The sequence below is a fragment of the Excalfactoria chinensis genome, chromosome 2, assembly GCF_039878825.1.
Source record: "Excalfactoria chinensis isolate bCotChi1 chromosome 2, bCotChi1.hap2, whole genome shotgun sequence".
Classification (NCBI taxonomy): Eukaryota; Metazoa; Chordata; class Aves; order Galliformes; family Phasianidae; genus Excalfactoria; species Excalfactoria chinensis.
This window is the reverse complement of record NC_092826.1, coordinates 73,337,491-73,361,810: the sequence shown is the minus strand read 5'-3', so window position 1 is coordinate 73,361,810 and position 24,320 is coordinate 73,337,491. Positions and strand designations below refer to the sequence as shown.

Here is a 24,320-nt window from a genome sequence, read left to right as displayed (position 1 = left end):
AATACAGGAAGGCCACAATGAGGTCTTTTCAGTGCTTTCTCTTCTCCAAGCTAAAGAAGCCCAGTTCTCTCAACCTTTTTTCATAGGAGAGGTGCTCCAGTCCTCTGATCATCCTAGTGGCCCAACTCTGGATATATTCCATGAGTTCCATGTCCTTCTTATGCTGCAGGTCCCAGGACTGGACACAGACTCCTCAGAAGAGCTGAGTAGAGGGGATCCCCTTCCTCTCCCTGCTGGCCACCCCTTTCTTAATGCAGCCTAGAATGTAGTTGGCCTTCCAGGCTGCAAGCACACAATGCTGGCTCATGTCCAGCTTCTCATCTACCACAACCCCCAAATCCTTCTCTGCACTGCTCAGCTTGGTGTCATCTGCAACCTTACTGAAGGTGATAGCTAATTGGCAGTGCTACATAGGAACCACTGTACCTACAGCACTCCAAAGGTACTGAAGTAAGGTAAAATGCATGAAAAAGAACTATAAGACACTAAATTTCTTATATGCATCTATGTCTTAGGTACATATAGATAATACCTTGAAAGCACTATTCTTGGTACAGGATGTTTTTCATTTAGATGGTTACATTTTTATATGTAGTTTGTGTAATTTCAGAAGTCTGTTTTATTTCCTTGTCCTCTATGGGGCCATAACTATTATTACATTTGACACTGTTAATGATCTTTAATTGAAAGTGAAAGCAAGGAACTGTAATTGTTCATAAACCTGAAATGGTATTTTGGGGGACTGTTGGAGTATGTGCCTGCTTATCATCATTACTTTAAGAATACTTTTTGTTTGTTTGTTTGCTTGTTGATCCCTTAAGGAAAATAAAATTAAAATTGCCATTTCTTCCAGGAAGTACAAAGAGCTTGAGATATTAAATTCTGCTGAACAGAGTTATTAATTAGTTGAAAATTAAATGAGCTTTCTAGTTCTTTCTTACCAAAGTGACTCTTAGCAAGCATTAAAAACTTCCCATGGCAATCATGTTTTTCACCTGCTACTACCAGTATGCCTAATTTCTGAGGCAGCGCACTAAACTGTACTTCCTATATGCTGTCCTATGTGAAAGGTTCTTACTGCTTCTGAATTCATAGGAAGTGAGTATTAGTACAAAGTACAACTATGATGGGTCGACCTTAGTCATCTACCAGGAGTCCACTCAGACTCAGCAGCACAGGGGGAGGAGATTAGATGAAAAATTTTGTGGGTCAAGATGAAGATTGGAAGATCACTTACAAGTTACCTTCACAGGCAAAACACACTGGTTTTGCTCTCTTCCCTAGACTCTCCCCAAGGTGCCCACTCACAGATGCTGGGCCCAGCAATGTCCAGCAGTGGAGCTGCTGAAGTCAGCTGTGCAGCCTCAGCCTTGCCTCATACTGCAGCCCCAAAGCCCTCTGGAGGGTGTCTGGTGTCCACACCCCATGCAGTAGCATATTTGGCTCATTTATTTGAAAAAGTTCAGAGCAAGTGTGGGTACTATGGCAGTAGAGGTGGAACCTTCCCACCAATACTCAGTTACCATGTGACAGAAGGCAGCAGAGGGGTAGTCTGACAGAATGGCATCTGACACAGAAGTCCCTATGAAGCAAAGGAACATCATTCCATTTCTTGGTGCAGAAAAAATGGCACCTATTGATATTCATCAATGCGTGCTGAACATTTATGCAAATAGTGCATGTGGGCAAAGTGAGGCAGTGTGTGCTGTTTCAGCAATGGCAACAGTGACAGTGGGTCACCTCTAATAAGTGCAGATTTGTACGAGTGTGGCATGCAGGCTCCAGTTTAGCACCGGTGAAAATGCGTAACTAATGGTAACTGTGTTGAAAAACACTGTTTTGTAACTGAGAATTTGCTCTGTGAACGAATGTTATTGTGATTTTCGTATCTATTTTTCTTTCCATGAAAATAAATAGGAGGCGCTACTTTCAGATCAACCTATATGTGAATGTTTGAGAGGGAAGGACAGGGGAGGGGAGGAGAGCAGAAGGGAAGGGAGGAAGGGGAGGGGAGGGGAAGAGGGAAAAAGAAGGAAAGAGTAGTTTAGTTGGAAGCGACCTTCAAAGATCATCTTGTCAAACTGCAATAATAATAATAGATAATCAGAACCTGACAACTCAAACTGTGATACAAAGTGTCAGAGAGATTTATTCTATGATTGTACATGGTTTTGATCATCACACTATAAGGTATGTGTAAGACAGACTTCCCAAGTGCAGAAGTTGTCTTTCAAGTGCAGAAGAGATAGTAGTTATAGAATGAATAATCCATTGAGTAAAGGACTGATTCTGATGTTAGTTTGATGATAAGTGATAATGAGGTTGAGAGGTCAGTATGGTCCTAATCACCGAAGTACATTTCCCGCTACTGCCTTTCTCAGTCTCTAAGAAAACTGTTTTAACATTTGATTTGTTTTTTTTCCTAATACTTCCAATATCAGTGATCTGCCATTGCAAATCTAATTTCTAAAAAAGACAATTCAGCTCTGTGTAAGCACAAAGTACAATATTGTTGATGAACTGTCAGGAAGAACTATAGCAGGGATATTTATGCACATCCTTCCAGTGCGTATAAAATCACCAATAAGATGCATTTTGCTGCCATCATAGATAAGAGTCATAGCTCTCTTGGGTTGAGTCCAAACTCAGAGGTAGTATGAGATTATATAGTACATTCAAAATAGCATAATGCTTCAAAATAGTATAAGAAATGGGGAAATAATTTGGTCTGAGCTCTGCAGTTCCTTTAACTTCTATTTCTCTTTCAATTTTAAAATTGTATCTTGTCATAGAAAGATATTCCAAAAAGGAATGACTGGAATGATTTATTTTCAGAGTAAAACTCAGTAAAACTAGAGTCCACTTCATTTGACTGCATTCATTCAATCAATTAATTGAACATAGAAAACATCATTGAAAAAAGAGTTTAGAAATGTTTGACCTACACATTGTTCGAAACAATAAATGTATAAATAGCCAATAGTTTCTACATCAATTCAAAGGCTAATGCTTTAGGGGATTTTTTGTCTCTTTTTTCTTTTTTCTTTAAATCAAATGCAGATGACCTTTTAAATATCTTGTATAAACAGATAGCAAGGAAGAGCCAGGGGTAATACTGAGGGAAAATCAGTGGCTTGCAACAAAATACCCATGAGGGAAGAAGTTCTGGGAAGTTAAAAGTTGATGTTTACCCTTTTAAAATGCCTTCCTGCTGGAAGCATTGCTTTATATTTGTGTTGAAGATAATTAAAAATAAGCTTAACCAAAAAGGCTGTAATGGCAGGTTTTATCAAACCCTCCAGTGCCTTCTGTTTTATAGTTGTACAGTCAATGTATCTGAAGCCCCTGGTGAACAAAGCAACATTTGTTCTCAGAAGTAAACAACCAACATTTTCCAATACGTCATTCATTTTCCTGATACATCCTCAAGCTAAATTATTTCTATTTCCTGAAACATTTCATAACTATTTTTTAGAGTATGTTAAAGGAGGACTGGGTCACTAAGGCAGAAAAAAAGAAATACTTTAGTCCATAGAAATCTCATTGCTCAATTGCAACTCTGTCTCCGTTAACTTTTCCTATTTGTAGAAATGTTGTGGGTTTTTGTTGTTGTTGTTTTTTTTTTTTTGTTTTTTTTTTTACTTCACATCAGCTCTATGTCTTTCACATTTTCTTTCATGCATCAACGACTTATGTACAATTGCGCTATCTGTATTTAGCATTCCTGTTTCATAGGCAGTACAAACTGACACTGAATTAATTTTTCTTGTGTCACTTTTATTTGGACAAAGAGATATTGTCTCTGCTTCTTGTGTTTTATTATTTCAATCCTATACTTTTTTTGGAACATGATTGCCTATATATCTATCTCAAAGCACTAGTGGGAAGACATGAATTCCCCCTTGGTGTAAAGTTTGGGATATTTCATTGCTAATAATTTGCTGAAGCATGGTTGTCCTTTCTTAAAAATTCTCAAGCAAATGACACTTATTAAGACAACAGAACTGGAAATAGAGGTTGGACTTTTTAGCTCGAAATAAGATAAAACTGTAGTTGCAAAATTCAAAACAATTACAAAAATACTTATTTGTAGAAAAAACATGGAAGATTGCTATTCTAGATATTTGGTAAAGCAGGGACGTGACAGAGTAGAGATGATCATGCAGAATATTGTGTGTCTTCCTCATCCAAAAAAATAGCCAGGGAAAGAAGCAAACTCTTTATTCCCACTTAGTTTAGAAATTGCCTTGTGTTCCTAACTCTTTCTAAAATGTAATTACTGGTATATGTTACATTGATAAGAGGAATAAATTATATTAGACATGAGGTAGTAATTAAGATTTCTTCCTTTTATTGTAAGAACTCAATCTTTTAAGAACTTTTGCATATCCTTTTATGAGGTATGGCATTTGATGTAAAATACATACAAATTAAAATTTAACATTTTACAGCTCCATCCCAAATAAAACCTTTAGGAAGTAGAAACATTTAAGAAATATTATTTTATAATATAACGATTATACTACTACCTAGGAAATTATCATGATTATGAATGTCATTGTTTAATATTATATGATAAAAATGATTTCTATATTTCATGTTTTGACTGTGAGGAAAATGACTACTTAAATTGTGTAAGAGGTGAAGTAATCAGGAAGAATAAAAGAGGGAAATCCTAATAGTTTTTATAATGTAAAGAACAGGAATTTAAATAAATGTCCTGAAACAATCTACTTTCAGGAAAGTGGATGAAAAACAGAAAGGATGGTTTGGCCAAAAATTTAGATAGCTTTTAATTAAGAGGAAACAATTGTGAAATGCTAAATTTATAGGACAAATATATGAACCACAGATGTGACTAAAATTGATTAAAAAAACCTACATATTAATACATCTATGAGAAGACAGTGTCAGGAAAGTAAAAGAGTTTTCTAAGCTGATTAGCTGACTGATAAGTTTTTTTAAGCTTAACTGATAAGTTTTTTTACTTGTAAAATCTTTCAGAACTGACTGCTCTTTTTGTTCTTTAAAAATATATTTTGCTTGTAAGAACTATAATTCAGGAGCACTGCTACATTTTCATACAGTGATGCAGCTGAAAATGCTCCACAAAAGATTTCTCAAAGGACTTAGAAATAACTTGCTATCAACAGGATGTCAGGTCATTCAAAAAGAACAGCAAGCCTGCTTATAAATAATGCTGATGTTGTCAATAAGATAAAATAAAATAAGATAGGATTAGATAAGTTATTCTGTATCAATCTTGCCAAAATTATATCCAGATCTGGTTTTGGCATCTTTCAGTCTGGTGCTGCTTTTATAGAGCAGTTTTTAATTTAAATTTCAGATAGGAATATCTGCCTAGTCTTAATAGAAACATGATCAAATGAAGTTAAATTTACTTACGTAACTGTAATGTAATTGCATGTAGTGTTTTAAATAGTGCATTTACTTAGTAATAGGTGTATAGTTATGATTTTTCTTAAAAGTATTATTCTCTAGAATAATTTATTTTATAACTCCATGAAAAAAAAAATAACTTATGTCTGATGGGCAAACAAAAATGTGGGTTACATTTAAGGATTTATGCATATTCAAAGTTTCCTATCACAAATCGATCTGCAATACCTTGATTATTCTTGTAATGTTACAAAATATCAGTACATATCTCCTGGACCAGACATCTCTTAAATAATCAGCTCCACTGACCTCTTCGGGATATGAAATGAAGTCAGTAAGGACTGTTCCAAGACAACTTTGTGTCTTGTTTGAAATACAGTATTAAATGTAGCATCAGGTCAGATTCATCAGTAACTTCTTGAGGCCATAATAAAAACTGAAAATATAGGCATGTTCTCACCCCTCTCCATCTTTGCATTGGGAATAATTTCACCATAATGCTATGTTCTCATGAGAATAACTTATTTAAATTATTAAAATATCCCTTTATTAATAAAATGCCAACTTAGTTCTTAATTCTGCTATATACACTTCCCATCTAAGCTGGCACTTTTGGGGTTGGTAGACACTGTTATTCACTTCTCTATGGTATATTTGTTTTTGCTCCAAGTATACATATTTGGGAGCCACAAAGACTGTAGGATATTCAAAAGGAGAAAACGCAGACACTTTAAACCTAGAATTTTTTCACTGCTCATGTTAGTCTACATTTTATAGTGATTAAAGTTGGAAATAAGAATTGTCTTAAATGTGCTTTTATATGGCGTACAGAGGTAGGCAAAAAGGAACTAAGTATCACAGTTTTTAATTGTATTGCAAATTTGTTTCAAAGAGAAACATAAAAACAATGTTTTTTTTTATGTATAGCAAATTGTCCATTATAACAATAGGATTAGAGATGATTTCTCCTTAATAACAAAACAAAACAGGTAAAAGACAAGACTTTTAAATGCACAAGTCACACACACACACACACATATATATAAAGCTGTTCCAAATTCAGTAAATAAAACATATGTGCTAGCACATCTATCACAGACTTCCTCGGCTATCCCTTGGTGGAATACAGAGTTCGTTCTAGTTCTTTATACCACATTTAATGAAGATTATCATTTCAGTCCAGAATTGGCCAAACAAACAATACAAAATGTAAAAAAAAAAATAATAAAAAAAAAATGTATGTCTACAAAAGAAATGTATGAGGAAAATCTGATTGGATATATTTTCATCCTGAGACAACAGGTTTGTCTAGAGACCACTAATCAAAATAGTCTTGTGCAAAATCAAGCTGAGTAGGAGCTGAAGTAGGATTCTTAATTTAGCCCACTTCTTTAATGAATGGGAACCTGAAACAAGAGGCATAGGCTTTATTTGATATGATTGATGATTTTGTTGTTGTTGGTTTCTTTTACTGTAAGAATCCCATACTAGAAAGTAAGAGCATTGCGGTACCAGATACAATTCTCTACTTTCTGTCTGCATCTTACATAGGGACTATGTTTATTATACTAATAATAGAAGAAAACATGCATATTGGCTTATGGAAAAAGCTTTCCATGTATGAAATTCAATTAGTCTCACATTCATAGCAGCTTCTGTATTTTCTGGAGTAGAACCTGTAACAGTCCAATGAAGTAAAAACTTTCTTGTTCCATCTCTCTGAACATCAGCTAAAGACCTTGGCTTAAGAAAGGAGTTTGATGATTGCTCATGCAATACATTGTAAAAAAGGAAACCACCTTTCTCAGCTGATTATTAGATGTAAGCAACATGACCATCTACCTTCTCCAGACTCTAATTTCTCCATTTAGAATAAGCCACAATAATGTTCGAAAGATGCAAATATAGAGCTGAAGTGATATATTTAATGTATCTTCAAAATCTGTGGAATCTTGCAGATGATATCTCATGGTTGTGATGTTTGTAGAAGACTGGGAAAAATCACATTCTGATCCTTTGATAGACATTACTTCACTAGGGATGTGTACAAAATATTAAAACATTTAATTCATATCTTAGCGCCTGAAAACATTAATAGAAACAATAAAAAGTCTTGATTAGCAAGGAACAGTTGTTAGCTTTCTTTATAGAAATAACAATTATGATTTTTATCTCCTTTGGATTATAACTCAAATTATTGTAAACTCATATAATGTAAAAATGCACTATACATTGTTGTTTTTCATTTCTGCTTTTTGCTGCTTCTCAGGAAGCAAAATAATTTCTTTCCTCATCTTGTACTATTTGCTATGCTTGCATTTTACTTTGTTCTTGCTTTTTTGTTTTTTGAACTCGTATATATATGTATGTATATAATTATTATTTTTAATTTGCCATTTTCCTTTTCACTTTTCTGTTAAATAACATATACAGGACTTGAAAACTGGCAACATGGCAGAGTGAGAAAATTAAATGTATGACATATCTCATGAAAACTTAGTATAAAATCTTTCTTGACTGAAAAGAGTTGCTTTAAATGTTACCTTAAGAATAAATTGAAATAAGTTAATCTGTTTGGTGAGTAAATCTGGTTTAAAACTAATATAGTTAAATCTGGCAACTAAGAGACTATGCAAAGGACTTAAGATTGAGGGTAAGTCTGAAGGTCTTTTTGAATAATTTCAGCTAACAACTGCATCGTTTAGTAACTCAGTTCACAGAGCTTAAAATAAATATCCCTGATGTGGGACTTATATGCCAATTATTCTCTGCAGATCAAATCTGCCCACTATCTCACTATTTTTAGTGAGACTATTATTATTATTCTATGAAGTACCCAGTAATATTATAATTCATGCTGTAGAAAACGTAGAGCAAAATTATGAATGATTCCAAAGTTGTATTTTGGCATCATATAGCTAATATGATTCCTTAGAAAAGAGTTAATAGGTAACACTGTGGCCCTGAAATTGGTTCATAATGAAGGGAAATCCAAAACTTGCTTGAATAAAATCTGAATGTTTGATTAATTCTGGAGCATACTGAGGTCACACTGCTATAGCAATACATGGATTAAATGGAAATGTTGGCAAATATTTTGCAGACTAAAGTAAGAAAAACAAATTCTAGATTACATAAAATTAAAAAAGAAAAAAAGACATTTTTATGAAGTAGAAGAATAAAAGTATTTTTAGCAAGGTGATAACAGAGTAGTCTTGTCATTTCACAAAGGCTGCAAAAAAAGTGTAAATTTTATTAGAAAGTTTCCTATACATTATGGTATATTAAAACCATGTAGAAAAATTACCTGAACTGCATTAACAACTACAAAACTCAATATGAAGATTAATCTATTGTTTGTGAATAACAGTCATATTCCAGTCTCTAGTTACGTAAATACCAGTCACTGAAAATATATAGAGATTTCTGAATTTAAAATACAAACACATACTAAAGATTTTAGTTTTTATCTGGTGTCATAAATCATTATATATTCCATAAGTATTCTATAGGGAAAAATGTTTCTAACCATCTTGATCTGCCCTTTATTTTCACAGTAGCAGATCCTGATTTTCAAAATGAAAATAGAGTTAAGATACCATATGCTGTTAGAAAAAAAGCTCACAAACTTTATATTCAATTTGGAGATCTCAGACTTGGCTGGCAATCACAGAGGAAAAAAATAAAAAAATAAAATAAAAAAAATCACTCTCTTAATTGGCAAGTTTGATTTGAGTCATTGGAAGACAATTAACATAGAATTCCCACACTATAATTTCCAAGCCTTTTTTAGAGGAAAGTTATTGCATTGTTTATCTAACATCTTCTGAGGGTTCATTTACAAATATGAAATGATATCAAGCTAAATTTGATTCTGACATCTTTACATTATCCAGTTGTACTTATGACTGCACACACCTTAAAGAACAAGGAATTGTATCTAAATTATCTATTTTTATTGAAATTGAGGCTAAAAAATTGTTCATCTTTTTAAAATTATTTTTCACTCAGTCTTGGATTGATACCTCAATTTCTTTTCAAAGTTGTAGTTGAAATGCTAAGTCACAGCCTGAACCAATGATTGATCACCTGGTGGGAAGGCAGGACCAACCCATGGAAGCTCAGGTGCAAGCAATGTGCCTGAGTGACCGAAATTGGTAGAGACAGGATCCACCCCTTCCCAGAACTCATTTAAGGGTTGACAGTGGAGGAATGTGTTTCTTACTGGAGATCCCTGCTTACTTAAGTTCTTCCAATGATAAGCTGCTCTTTTCCTTCATGTCTGCATTTTTAACTGCTGGGTTTAGCCTTGTCCTATTTTGCTCTCAGTGAAGACTTTGCCACCCTGTTATTATCAGCGTATTTTTCATCATGTTATAGCACAACTGAAGCATTCACAGAACACTTCTAATTTCTCCTGCCTGCCCCCACGTATAATCTAGGTAACAGTTTTTTTTGTTTGTTTGTTTGTTTGTTTTATGCTTCTCAATTGAAAAGCCTATTCTAATTCTTTAAATAGGTGATCAAGTATGCAGAACTGGGTTGGGCTCAGTGCCGGGGCCCCTTCTGCTTGATGTCTTCATTGATGATCTTGATGAGGGGATTGAGTAAGTTTGCAGATGACACGAAGTTGGGAGGAAGTGTTAATCTGCCAGAGGGAAAAAGGGCACTACAGAGGGACCTGGATAGGCTGGATCAATGGGCCAAGTTTAACAGCATGAGTTTCAATAGGGTCAATTGTCAGGTCTTGCATTTTAGTCACAACAACCCCTGGCAACCATACAAGCTTAGGACGGTGTTGCTGGAAAGCTACCTGATGGGAAGGGACCTTAGTGTGCTGATGGACAATCGGCTGAATAGGAGCCAGCAGTGTGCCCAGGTGGCCAAGGAGGACAATGGCATCCTGGATTGTATCAGGAATGGTGTGGTAAGCAGGACTAGGGAAGTCATCCTGCCCCTGTACTCGGCATTGGTGAGACCTCATCTCAAGTACTGTGTTCAGTTTTGGACACCACAGTACAAAAAGGACATGAAGGTACTGGAGCAGGTCCAGAGAAGGGCAGTGAGGCTTGTGAAGGGCTTGGAAAGTCAGCCCTATGAGGAGAAGCTGAGGGAGCTGGGGCTGTTTAATCTGGGGAAAAGGAGGCTGAGGGGAGACCTTAGCAGAGGGTTGTTAGAGTTAGGGTACTATGGTTAGGCTGCATTTGGACTTAATGGTCTTTTCCAACCTGGATAATTCTATGATTCTATGATATAGTATTTGCAGTTACTTCATGACAAAACAAGGCTGTGTAAACTTAAATTAGTAGATAAAATATATGTACATCTGACAGCTGAAATAGGAAGTTTTTCTGTGGAGAAACAGAATGAAATACACTGAAACAACAGTTTTCAGAATGTTAGCAACATACGTGAAAGCAAAGCTGCAGCTTCATAGCTGATCACTTTGTGCAATAAAATTGCTAAATGAAACAGATGTCTTTCCATTTCTCAGCTTGGCTGATGTGAATCACAGATGTCCATTTTCCAAAATATCTATAGGAAACATTTAATACTAAAAGCTATGGAACAAAGGTGTTTTGTTTTGTTTTTCTTAATGCTATAGTAGACTGGCAATGCTATTCTGTCTTGATTGAAGCCCTACTTGGATTTTCAGACCCATGTAAAGATTTGATGTTCAAGGTTGCAAAGTATACAGGGCTACTTGTGGCTACCTTGAGATTGATAGAACTGAAAAAACAAAAACAAACAAATGAGGTGGAAGGTATTCTTTCCTTGCTTATGTGAAGTATGCATTTTTACTTATTAATTATCTCTGGAAACTTTGCTCATAATGCAGTCTCTGTGGTGTTTTGCATCCTGATCTTCCAAGATCTTCTAAAATGTCATTCTGAACTTGTAGTTGATCTCCAATATCTGTGAACTGTTATGTATATATGAAAAAAAAAAAAAAAAAAAAAAAAAAAAAAAAAAAAAAAGTTTCTTGTTTTGTGAAAGTGAGGTGCTTAACAATTTTTAGGAAATGTAAGCTGAACTATGCAGGTTGGTCTTACGAATGTACTGTTCAAAAGAACAACTATTTCTTGTATGTGAACGTCTCAAAGTTCAACCATCTTTCCAGAAATAAGTTATTTTCAAAAAGTATACATTTTGAATTAGAGGGGGAGATTTTATTTTTTTTTAATGTGGCAGAAAAAGAACATTTTTCACTTCCAAATTGGTTTACTAAGAATTTATGTACACATAACAACAGGAGAGAAGTGAGGAGGGGAAAAAAAAAATCATCACTTTTGATGTTACCTTGAATACTTATCAGATAAGTATGTTAAATTATCTTTACGTATTTAATTGGATGTTTATTCAAAAGCTTTGTGTATTGTGGAGAGATTTTCTTCTGTCCTCTGATTTAGTTCTCTTCAGTACAATGTTTTTGTACTCCTGGTTCCAGACAACATCCCCAGGCAAAAGAAGGCAGTTTTCAGGGTTGATGAATTACTAAACAAGTCCCTGGAATGTTTCACTGAATATAACTCCCCCAAATGATTTCCATGGAAGGTCTGTGAGTCACTTTTGACTAATACTGTTCTTTGGGCCAGTTTATGTGGGACCATAGGTAGATAATTTCATAGAAAGGATGTTGCCAAACAATGCTAGATAACTTCTGGATTTTCAGAGAACAGGCACTGTAGCTTCAATCTATTATCACAAGTCCATTTAGCTTGAATTTATAAGCATTTTTAATACCAGACATAACTTTGTGGGGCATGTGGGAAAACTATAATTTATCTATTTTCACTTTTTAAAAATTATTTTGCCTCAATATTTCATACTCAAGGAGACACTTATTTTTTATTTCTTGTGCAGATATCTGAGGAATAACGTCCCCCATAACTGTACTTCATCACTCTGCCATGAATATACTTTATCTGCTGGTTATGGGCCACCAGTGACCTCCTAGTAGTAAAACATTTTTTAATATAAAGTGGTACCCTAGGAAGCTCTTAAGAAGAAAATAGTTAGTAGCCTTTTGAGTTACACTAGAAGACACTACAAAATGGACTGCAAACACCAAAGAACTGTCCAGTTCATGATAAGAATGTATCCTAAAAGGGTGAAAGCTCACAACTGAAATTTGCTGTCTGAGAAGAGGATGAAGAATTAAACTTTATAAGAAAAACTAATTTCCCAGAAGGGAAGTGAGAATGTCTTGAAAACTACTGTTTGAATTTGGTGAGAAGAATGGAAGGATTGAAAATAATAATAATTATTATAAAATCTTTTCTTGGTAAATCCTACATTTGTTTTCCTAGTCACATGTTTAGTGTTCATGTGGAACAAAATGAAGAAATTAAGAATAAGTTTATTTTCTAAAAATGCATTAGATGTATTAACATTTACAGTGTTTAATATTCTTTGAATATTTATTGTGTTTCTAGTAGAAGAAACTTTAGATAAAACACCAAAGTAGTTCAACATTAAGTGTAGCTTTCTAAATTTCTTCCATAAATACTTTGATTCAAGATCCTGTATGAGCACCTTCTCTTCCACATATTGTAGGTGTCCATCAATCAATCAGTGTTTGAAATTTTTTCACAGCAGGGAAGATTGCTGTTTCACTGTATTTTATTCCACCACTCCACTATGGCTGGTTTCAATACGAAGGGCATATTATACCCCTAGCAATGACTTAAAATGGATGGTATGGAAAACAGTAGAAAGGAACCACAGTGAAAGAGAAAAAAAATCCAGGGTTTCTATTCAAGGGAGATAGTTATATTGTGTGATGTTTTTTGAGACCTGAAATATGAATTTGAATTAAAAAAAATCATTCAGATGATTATATATGATCTTGGTGTAATTCCAATTGATGCTTATAATGTGTGTTCAGTTAACTATGTTTATAAAGGAACTGGTTCTGTCAAAAATTCTTGGAACATTCTGATATTTTTAGAGTCTAATTTATAAAAACAGTCACTTGCACTCTAATTTCTTGCACTAAAATATGCATTGAAATAACGTAGATTAGAAAGTTTTATAGATATATAGATATATTTTGCATATATTTGAAGTAGTCATGAGAACTAATGAGTAGTCTTTAGATTTACAGTATAAAAATAACTAAATAGTTATCATTTATATTTACAACACCTGCAGTTCCCTGAATCTCTTTAAACTGGTCATGTTTATCATTCTGTATGGAAGTACAAGTTTATGAACATAGTTAATCCACACAGGTAGCTTTTTATTCATATGCTACAAAATGTGTTTCTTACTGCTGCATGCATAGAATTGAAAGTATTCAAAATATCCTTTAAAATTAATCAGAACTTCTGCTTGATGTAACCCTTCTGCTGAATCTAAAAATAAAATGTGCATTTCCTAGTGACAATAGATCTGAATGCCAGATTCATTCAGTAAGATATGAAATCAATGACACAGATACAGAAAGGTGATGAGAGAAACTGTGATGAGTGTATCCTAAGATCAAATTAGTCAACTACAATACTGTACTAAAAAAGGTAATGCAATAGAATAAGGTTTCTTCAATACAGATATACTGAAACAAGCTTGTACTGAAGGTTATAATAGATAAATTATACTGCTTAGATATTACATCGTACTGACATAACACCTGTTATCTGAATCCCTAATAAATTTGTGAATTTCCTTGAGGGTATTTACATTTGTTGATGGAATTAAAAGGATAATGACTTCAAATAAATAGCCTGGTGTAGGAGAAATATAAATACTATGATATATAAAAGCTAAAATTAGTCTGACATGGAGCCAGTTGTTCTATTTTCTTTAATTGTCATGTACCCTGCCATGTTCTTTATCTGCTTAGTGAATTTACAACTAGCACAGCAGGTTGTGAATTTTTAATAGGATCTCTTCAAGGAAGGAAAAGGTCAGTATTAACATAAAAATCTTCTTTAAGAATTGTGGTGCAAAGGTTTCTTAGCAGAGAACAGGTGTTGCTGCAAAACTGAAATCTGCCATTATAGTCCAATTAAAAGATTCTTGGAGCTAAGTTAAGAAACAAATGCCTCAGTATAACATCATGACTTCTAGTCAGAAGTGATTGAAAATGACTGTTTTCTTGGTTGATGGATTCAAAATAATTTTATTTATCATAATAATAGTAATTAAAAATATTTTTCATTACTTCTAAATAAAATGATCTATTTTTGTTTGTTTTTCACTTCAGCTTCATTCTGACCAGGACAAGGGAGATGGATCCCTCAAATACATTTTGTCAGGAGATGGGGCAGGTACTCTTTTTATAATTGATGAGAAAACAGGCGACATTCATGCTACTCGGAGAATTGACAGGGAAGAGAAAGCCTTTTACACCCTGCGTGCCCAAGCTATTAACAGAAGAACTCTGAGACCAGTGGAACCTGAATCTGAGTTTGTCATCAAAATCCATGACATCAATGACAATGAACCAACATTTCCAGAAGAAATTTATACTGCTAGTGTTCCTGAAATGTCAGTAGTGGGTGAGTGCTTTATACTGTAACAGAAATGCCTGCTCTAATTATGTTATTCAACAGATATTTTCCTCCATCTTCTGAAAATTCAGTCATATCTGGAATTCTTCTTTATGGACTATTTACTTTTTAGTTTGGTTTGCTCATTCAAATACCTGTATTTCATTCAGAAAGAGATGCTGTGATTTCTACTTAGAATGTTTAAATCATTAACATAACAGTTTACAATACAAACAGGAACAGAAAGTAAATAATGGTGAATCACTTTTACCTTTAAGAATTACTAGAATAAGATCAATAAATTAGTTTGTTGAATGCTCAATGAACTTTTCTTTCATTTTACTGGAAGTGCCCAGTGATACGCACTATGTGGAGATCTGTCTTGACTTTGCTTAGCCACAGAAAGAGTGAAAGACATGTTTGCTTATGTACTGTTAATGCACTCACTGCCTGTAGGTAGACTGTTTGCTCTTCATTCTCCTCTTTGCATTCTGTTTCAGGCAGAGCACTTAGCAAGTACTTTACATTAATAAAACCCTTACCATTTCTTGATGTATTTCTGCCTAGAGTCTTCCAAAGGTTTTTCCATCATGACTCCACATCTGAGTAACACTGAATTGTGGAAAAATGATCTCAGCTTGCTAAGCATGATCAAGTCTTAAGGATAAGATAAACACTGTTTTCTTTTCATGTCAGAGTTTTATCAAAATTAATGACACAATCCTAACAGAATGGATTTTTATCCACAACTGTGAAGTTCTGGCCTGTATCATGCCAGCTAGACAGAATTAAACACAGTAGTATTTTGGAGTGCACAGCTATCTTTAGGCTGTATTTTGAGTTTCAAAATATTTCCTTAAAAATTCACTTATTCATTACACTACAGTAGATAAAAATGTTAATTTCTAAACATCCAGGAAATGTCCACAGTAGCTTCAGTTCTATTCTTAAGAAAATATTTCAGTCTTCTTGTGTGTTGTGATTGAAACATTAAAAGTCATCACTTGGCAATAAGATTTTAGTATTCAAAACTGGAAGTCAGGGAAAGCAAATGTATTAGATTTCTTCATATACTGTCCACATCACCTAAAGCTCCTAAAGGAGACACATGAGAAAGCTGTAAAGGGGCTCTATCAGGACAAGAAATAATGACTTTGCACCAGAAAGAGGGTAGATTTAGATTAGATATTTACCAGGGGTGGTGATGAACTAGAACGAGTTGTCCAGGGAAGCTGTGGATCTCAGATATTTGAGGCTGCTCTGGATGGGGCTTTGAGCATCCTGATTCTGTGATTGTATGTTGGTCTGCACTGGAATTCCATCTGTCAGAGAACTGAAAAGGCTTCCTTATTTATTGCTCTAAAATAGAAATAAAATATAATACAATTTTTTTACTGGTTTTGCTGATTTGATTTCTAGAATCATGCCTTTAAAAAAAATAAAAAAATAAAAATAAAAATAGATACCCTTAGGGAAAGCATATTTAAAGGACATTGCTGAATAGTCTGGAGACACATGTCAAGATTTCAGTCTTAGAGCTTCCACTTTCATTTTCATGTTAACTGTGGACTAAGGAAGTTTAAGACTTAGATAAAAGGAATGTAGAGATAAACTGCAGTCTAGGATTGCCTTGTTCATCTTTCTTCTACTGCTCATTAATCATAGTAAAGGCAGGGATAAATGGGCTAACATCAGGATCTCACATTTAGGTCAACAGACTTGAAGACATCTTGTTTTCCTGAAATTATTTTTCAGATATCCAGACATTTTTCCTCCTTTCACTTTTTCCCTCCAACACCAACCCCCCCCCCCCCCTCCGTCCTTACTTTCTTACACTGAAATTCTTCTGGTTTTTACTGTTATCTTCTGCCCCTTCTGCACTCTCCATATCTTCTGGATTGCCAAGACTTCTTTTTCAGAACAGTACACCTTTTCTTTTATTTGATGTTGCTTCTCTGTTCATTCATTGTATGCAGATGCAATCTAATCATTACTTATCCTTATTTCATTCTATATCTATGATGTTGAGCAACATTTTATGAATCTTTTTCCCAGAAGCACTTTGCATTTCTAGTTGCATCTATTTTCCACTTGTGCATTACAAATATTGATATACACCTCAGTGTAATCTCCCACTGGGTTTACATGTGATCTTCAGGTTTGGTCTCCCACAGTTAGCTTGTCATCCTTAACTGTGTCTATCTTTTTGTCTTCAGACAGTGTTTTGAGTTACTATTGCTTGGGTTTCTCCCCAGGCTTTTTGTTCACTCCCTCATTAGTGCTGCTCCAACAACTTCCAGAGCTTAATCCTTTACTTCTACCATTGCATTTATCTCATTACACTTGCTTCTTTTTTTCCTATTAACAGATTTTTTCTTTACTCTTTTTTTTCCGTAGTTCTTTCACCAAATCTTTTATATTAAATGATTTGCAGTTTTATAATGTTAATAACAGACTCTGAAAAATGTGGTCATATTACATATTTAAATATTTTACAAACAATTTTAAATAGATCACTTTAGAACTATAAGCATCCCCTGACATCCTTGTCTCCAGCTTATTATTTTCCAAGTTACAGAAGCAACATGTAAGCAAAGTTCACTGACAGACTTCTCCGAATATGCAACCCTTTACACTTCTGTTATTGTGCCATATTTAATACTTTGTTACACAAGAGAACATATCTCGTTATTTCCTCTTTTCTACTAGAAATAACAGAAGGTTTAATTATTTTCAGTAATTCTTCTATATCATAAATACATGGTGAGGCTGAAAACATTAATATTTGTATATTGTCTGGAGATGTTTGTGAAGAAGCCATTTAAAAGGGCCAACTGTATTAAGTACTACTATATTATCAGGCCTTAGAGAAATCTGAACAGTATAATTAAAAATATTTACAAATTTGCCTTCTAATAATTGCAATAACCTGACAAATGGCAGTTTGTTTCTGGGCCTATCACACCTCCATGTAATTCTAGTTTACTGTGTAATGAAACTTACAAGAATATGAGGAGGAAGTTACATAGTTCATAGTTGTATTCATGCCTTAGTAATACCATAGCTGGTGCCAGATTCTTTGTTATTGCTGTGTCCTTTAAGTCCTCCTGTAGAGTTCAGATTAGTCTTTGGATCCTGTAGATCTTCATATGAAAGGCAGAGAGAAAGACTTGGACTAAATGACAAGGACTAAGTCACATTTCAAACACCAACATGAGTGATCAAAATCAGTGTCTTGGGTTCAAATTTAAGACTTATGCAAACAATATACTACTAGTATTGAGTTATCAGTAGTCTTCAGTGAACTGATGCAGGACAAGAAATTAATAGTTTGACAATTGATATGCACAATATAACATTAATGAGCGTGGTTTTCTTAATTTCTTTTGATTCAAATGATCTCTTGAAGTGTTAAATGTGCAATCTGAAGTGAAGATAAAGCTAACCTCCAGTTACCATTATTCGTATTCTAACTGCAATTATCAAACAACACAAAAATCTGAAGTGAATGACTGTCTTGAGTTTAAAGCAGTAGCTCAAACTTTCTAAAAGACCTTTCACTTCTGCCCTCAACTTCTGAAGTGATGATGCTCACTGGCTTCCTACCGGAGCCTTATTTTCCAAGCCCAATCCTCCTGTCATGCTCCCACTTAATCATTCTTCTTCCATGTCTGAAAATATCAACTAGCATACAAATTTATTTTGACTTCTGCTTTCATTCTTCTGTCCCTTGCCTACCAGGAAGCAGTACCTATGTGAGATATCCGTGAATCAGAAACTGGCCAAGTTTTTACGACAAACAGTACTGCATTGAACAAATGTTCTCATTTTCAGTTTCCACCCTATTCTGGATGCTTACTAAAACAGAAATTAATTCATTGGAAAGTATTCAGAGCTTCCTTTTTTTTTTTTTTTTTTTTTTTTTCCATTATACTTGTGTAGCTTTTTTTAATTTTTAATTTTGTGTTTGAGACTCTGTTCTGTTAAATCAATGATTCGTTCTATTTTAAGATCAATAACAATGTAGCTAGGAATTTGCCAGTTATCAACTAATTTATGAGATGTAAGTATAATTCTAGGGTCTTCCTGAAATAAGCATTTCTGTTGTAATACAGTTGAAAACTCATCACAGTTTAAACCGTTAGGCACCTAATCATATCATTGGTACTGGCAAAAATTGTTCATATGATTGAAAAATTTGTCATCATCCTATGAATTCTCAAAGGGGTGTCGTAGCTTTTATTTCTATTTGTTTACCTATGCATGTCAAAATAAATATGTAATGTAGCCCTAACTATGAGGGAATAATTGATTCCTCCATGTTGCTTGTGTTTACAGGTGATTTATTTCACAATACTGGCAGCACGTGTTTAACTCAGTTCTACCTCTATATCTAAGACATTTCATAGACTATATGATAGCATTTCTTCTGCTAATACTTGTGTTTCCACATAAAAGATAGGTAGAACTGATGACTTTTTTTTTTTTTTTTCTCCCACATTTGATGACCTATTTAAACATATTTTTCTGTCGCGTGTTTCTGTGTGACATTTTATATTGCACTGACATCAAAAACAAAAGAAAACAAATTGTTCTGGGAAATGAAAAGCAGATATCTATTGCAATAAAAATGAACATGTCCTCTAATAAAAGTGTGTACATAAGTATGAATGCATAATACCAAGGTAGGGATAAGAATTCAAACACTGCTAATGTTTACCTTTATTTATTTCATCTTAATTACACTTGTGGGATTATGGAAATTTAGATCTAATTTATATAGGATGGAACAGAAACGTGTGAGTCTGAAGACTAAAATGATAAATGTGTTTCAGCATCAGCTGAAAATTTCTTTCGGGTTTATTCGAATGGAAACTAAAGTTCTGAATCTCTAGTACCATGTGAAACTAAGTTGACTTTTGATGCTTAAGGTACCTCTGTGGTGCAAGTCACAGCTACGGATGCCGATGACCCTTCATATGGTAACAGTGCCAGAATCATTTACAGCATACTTCAAGGACAGCCGTATTTCTCTGTGGAACCAGAAACAGGTCAGAAGACTTGTTCTTTCATTTTGGAAATCATCTTAAGAAAAATTTAAACGCTAACTGAAATTAAATAATACATTTAGCTATTTTCATTGTAACTTATATTTCTTATTATAAATGTAAAAAAAATCACAATTATTGTTGCTAATACCATGAAACGTAAATAATGTTACAATGGTACAATTGAAATAGCTGCAACTGTGTGACAATCTAAGTGATAAAGGCAACAAGGATCCTTGTACTAGAAAATGTTGCTTGGCATTTTTTTTTAATGGTTCTAGTTAGTATAATAATGTGTTCTTGTATGTATCTCAAATTGTCTTTAGCTTGAGATGTAAACTTGAAAGGGAGATGTGATGTAGAATGAAGGGGGATTTTTTTTTTTTTTTCAACAGATTTTATTGAAGACTATTTATGGAGCTTATGAAAATAAATTTGAACTTTAAAGCATGAAATGAATATTTTAGAAGTACATTTCACAGACTAACACAAAAAGCATTAGATTGCTGCATGTTAAAAAAAAAAAAAAAAAAAAAAAAAAAAAAAAAGGGGTGATTAACAATTTTTGTTTGTTCCTTATTTAAGGCATCATCCGGACTGCTTTGCCAAATATGAACAGAGAGAACAGGGAGCAGTACCAAGTGGTTATCCAGGCAAAGGACATGGGAGGCCAGATGGGTGGATTATCAGGGACCACCACTGTGAACATCACTTTGACTGATGTCAATGACAATCCACCTCGATTTCCCCAGAGTAAGCTGCATTTAATTGTTGTCCTGCACTGTAAGAGCTTCAAACTAAAGAGTTAAGCAATCACCATCTGGTTTAATTTAGAGTAAATCTAGATTATAGGGCACACATGAGCAACAACAACAACAAAAAAAAAAGGCTTATGTACTGATTTATTCACTATTATTAAAGCAGAATATTAAATGTTACAGCACTTGATTGTTAAGAAAACATTTACATGATCAGCTATAGTGATGGCAGGCCTAGGATACCTTCCAGCTCTATGGAAGAGGGCGTGAGAGGTGAAATCGTAAGAGCATTAGAGCAGTGTTTTTCTTTCCCCTTACCTATTGCTTAATTCCTAGAGATTCCCCTACCAGAAAATAAAGCATGTAGTTGTTGCAGATATACAGAAATGTTTGAATTGTATTATCTGCTTAAATATTTAATCATGGAGAAACTGGGAAAGGAATGACTTGAAGAAAATCAAGCAGATTTGTACTTCTCTAGTTATAGTGCTCCAGAATCTGATAGATTTCCAAAAGTGAAATAAATGGCATTTCACTTTTTTTTTTTTTTTTTATTACTCATGTTTTACTTATGTTGACCAATGCATTTTATACTGATTTTTAACTTTTGATAGTATAAGTATCAAGACACTTTAACCTCTGACTAAAATATGAAATCATCCTCTAAGCTCAAATTAACTGAAAGTGGTTCTAATGATTCTGAGTTTAGCGTGTTCTTTATGGCACAAATAGAGTACACACCTTTGTTCAATTTAGCATTGTTATTAAAGCATATATGTGTTTAGCTGTTTATCAGCATTGGATTTAAAATACACTCATAGGAATATCACAAGCAACTGAACTGTTACAGTTTGTGCATAGCTGCACAAACCCTATTCTAGACAGAATTTATTGTTAATTTGTCTTTTTATGTCCTGTGTTTTTAAGTATTAAATATTCAGTTAAGCCTTCCCTGTTCTCTTCTCCCTTCTTCCTTCCTTCTTGTCTTTCTGTTTTGTTTTTCCTGTTTCTTAAATACTGTGTGAAATCAATATCTAGAGCAGTGGAATCAGCTTTCTAGACTGTGTTTACATGATTTATGGGGTAGTCCAACACCATATTCATATGCATTTTTCTATTCTTGGTGTGAATCAGATGAGATGTTTAGTTTAAATTAACTTTAATTCTTGGTGGGCTTTTTTTTTACTTTGTTTTTCTCTCTGCCCATAGTCACACTAACTACAACCATGTTTCACTAGAAATAAAATCTAAAATATTCATAAAGGTTAATGTAATTTCACTGGTTATAACAAAGTTAAAGGTCAATGGTTACTTTTTTTTTTTTTTAAACAATCTTTAGAGATTAAAAATAAATAGAATTCAATGAGACTCTGAGAACTGATGACTGTTCAGTTCCATCCTACCACTCTCTTTTGAACATAGGTTCATACGATGATTGTTAAATCTCATAAGAATACAATTATTTTTAAAAAATCCACATGTTTTCACAGGACTCAGTAGCATAAATGATGAATTAATGAGTTTCTTTGTGGGAGAAGTTTCTTTGTGGGAGGAGTATTTTTTTGAGGGAAAAAAAAAAAAAAATGATACCTCTTAGCTCTAATATATAGGCTGGGGCCTCTTCAGAGTATTTTTCCACTCTTAAAGATCCCCTTCAAACTGTGTCTATATCAGTGACTTTCTAGAAGACTGTTCTGTGATCACATGCTAACATTTAACACAATCCTTCCTGTGGACCCACTCCAACAGCTTCACAGACTTCCTGTGCAGAAGTCCCTCAGTTTGGACACAGTATTCCAGACAGGGTCATACAAGAACAGTTGAGGGGGATTAGTCACCTCCCTGTCTTGCTGGCCAACACTGTTTTGATGCAGGCAAGAAAAATCTTGACCTTCTGGGCTGTGAGTGTGCACTGGTGGTTCATCCACCAGGACTCACAAATCCCCTGTAGGATTGCTCTCAATGAGTTCTTCTCCCAGTCTGCATGCATATCTCGGATAGCCCTGATTCAGGTGTAAAATCAGGCCATCTGGCCTTGTTGAACTTCATTAGTTTCACATGGGTTCCATTTTCAATTCTGTCCAGGTCACTTTGGCTGGCATTCCTTCTTTCTATTATGTCAATTCCACCATGCAACTTTGGTCTTATCAGCAAATTTGAGGAGGAAGCACTCTATCCTTCCTATGCTGTTGGTAGAGATGTTAAAAATCACTGTCCCCCAGGACCCCTACCTGTCACATGGAACCACTGACAACAATCCTCTTGCTACAGTCATCCAAACAATTCTGTATGTACTGAACAGTCCACCCTTCAAACACATCTCTATGCCTAAGGCCTTTCTTAAGACCAGATAGTCTATATCAATTGCATTTCCATTGTCCGCTGATGCTATTGCACCATCATAGAAGACTATGAGATTGGTCAGGTGTGATCTGCCTTTAGTGAATCTTGTATATGCTGTAATATCTCTTCCAGGAGGATTCAATCTATGATATTCCTAGACACAGATATGAGGCTTACCAGTCTCTAGTTCCCCAGGTCTTCCTTTGTCCTTTTCAGTTGCTGGGGGTCTTAACCTGGCAACCTCAACTTTTCAAATACAACAGAGAGTGGCCTGGCAACTAAATCAGCCCTCACACTTTGAATGCATGCTCAAAACATTCAGCATGCTGGGCACACTTACATCTATGACACCCTGTTCTTTCTTCATGCTAGAGTCTGGTATTTCCCACAGCTGAAGGTCTGAGCATAAATTTTGCTCTTCAAGTACTCTGTCTGGGTCACACATCAGCAGGGAAAGGCCTCTCAGTCTGGGTTTCTGTCTCAGCCTGTCCATTGTGACACATGGTCATCCTGTTTGTGTCAAAAGAGTACTGCACTCTAGTGTTCCCAGATCAGAAAAAAGTTGTGCCCTTCCCTCTCTGCCTGCATAAACATGTTAGTCAAGATTTTGAACAGAAAGGTGATTAAAGGCAATTAATTGGATCATTGTTTCAATTGTTATACTTTCAACTGTTTTCCAGAAGTAGGAATATTGTGCACACTGACACAAGTATGCAGACAGGCTTTCACCTTGCTTCCACACTATTTGGTACATAGAGCAGCTTTTTGCTTATACAATCATGTCTGCAAGAACAACATTCCCTGGAATAAATGCAAACAATACATGCCTCTCACTTGGGAAGAAGAGCAGATAAATAAAATGGATTTACAGTAGAATTTTGCACAACTAATTGAGTTTGTGTAGTTACATTTTGATGCAGTGGCTAAACCTACATTACCTCCCCCATGTCCTAAATGATTTCTAGTCATCAGTGACAAAAATAAGAAAAGGCAGTATTTTATACTATGGTGAAGAATTCTATTTCACATGGTAGACTTCTGGTTATTTTCAGCATTTGTCTCCACTGTGTTATATGAACCTACAACTTATTAAATTGTCTGTAAAGTTGGGTATAACAGTGGAAGTAAATAAAGTGTCCACAATACACTGATTGGGGATGTAGCATTAAGCACACACAAACAAAAACAAAAACAAAAACAAAAAAAAAGAATAGTTGACATACAATAGTGCTAATTATAGCATATCAAATATTTGTAAAAAGAGCAGTCTTTCACTG

At 34.5% G+C, this 24,320-nt stretch overlaps 1 protein-coding gene across 6 annotated transcripts in view; it reads left to right on the top strand.

The window, feature by feature from the left end:
* The window catches only part of CDH10 (cadherin 10), a 91,442-nt gene that overhangs the window by 44,623 nt on the left and 22,499 nt on the right, over positions 1-24,320 (top strand). For all 6 annotated transcript variants that reach the window (XM_072327269.1, XM_072327270.1, XM_072327267.1 and 3 more), the window contains 3 exons: positions 14,609-14,903; positions 19,826-19,945; positions 20,528-20,695. In XM_072327269.1, coding sequence (XP_072183370.1) covers positions 14,609-14,903; positions 19,826-19,945; positions 20,528-20,695 — 583 coding nt within the window. The remainder of the gene's footprint in view (positions 1-14,608; positions 14,904-19,825; positions 19,946-20,527; positions 20,696-24,320) is intronic.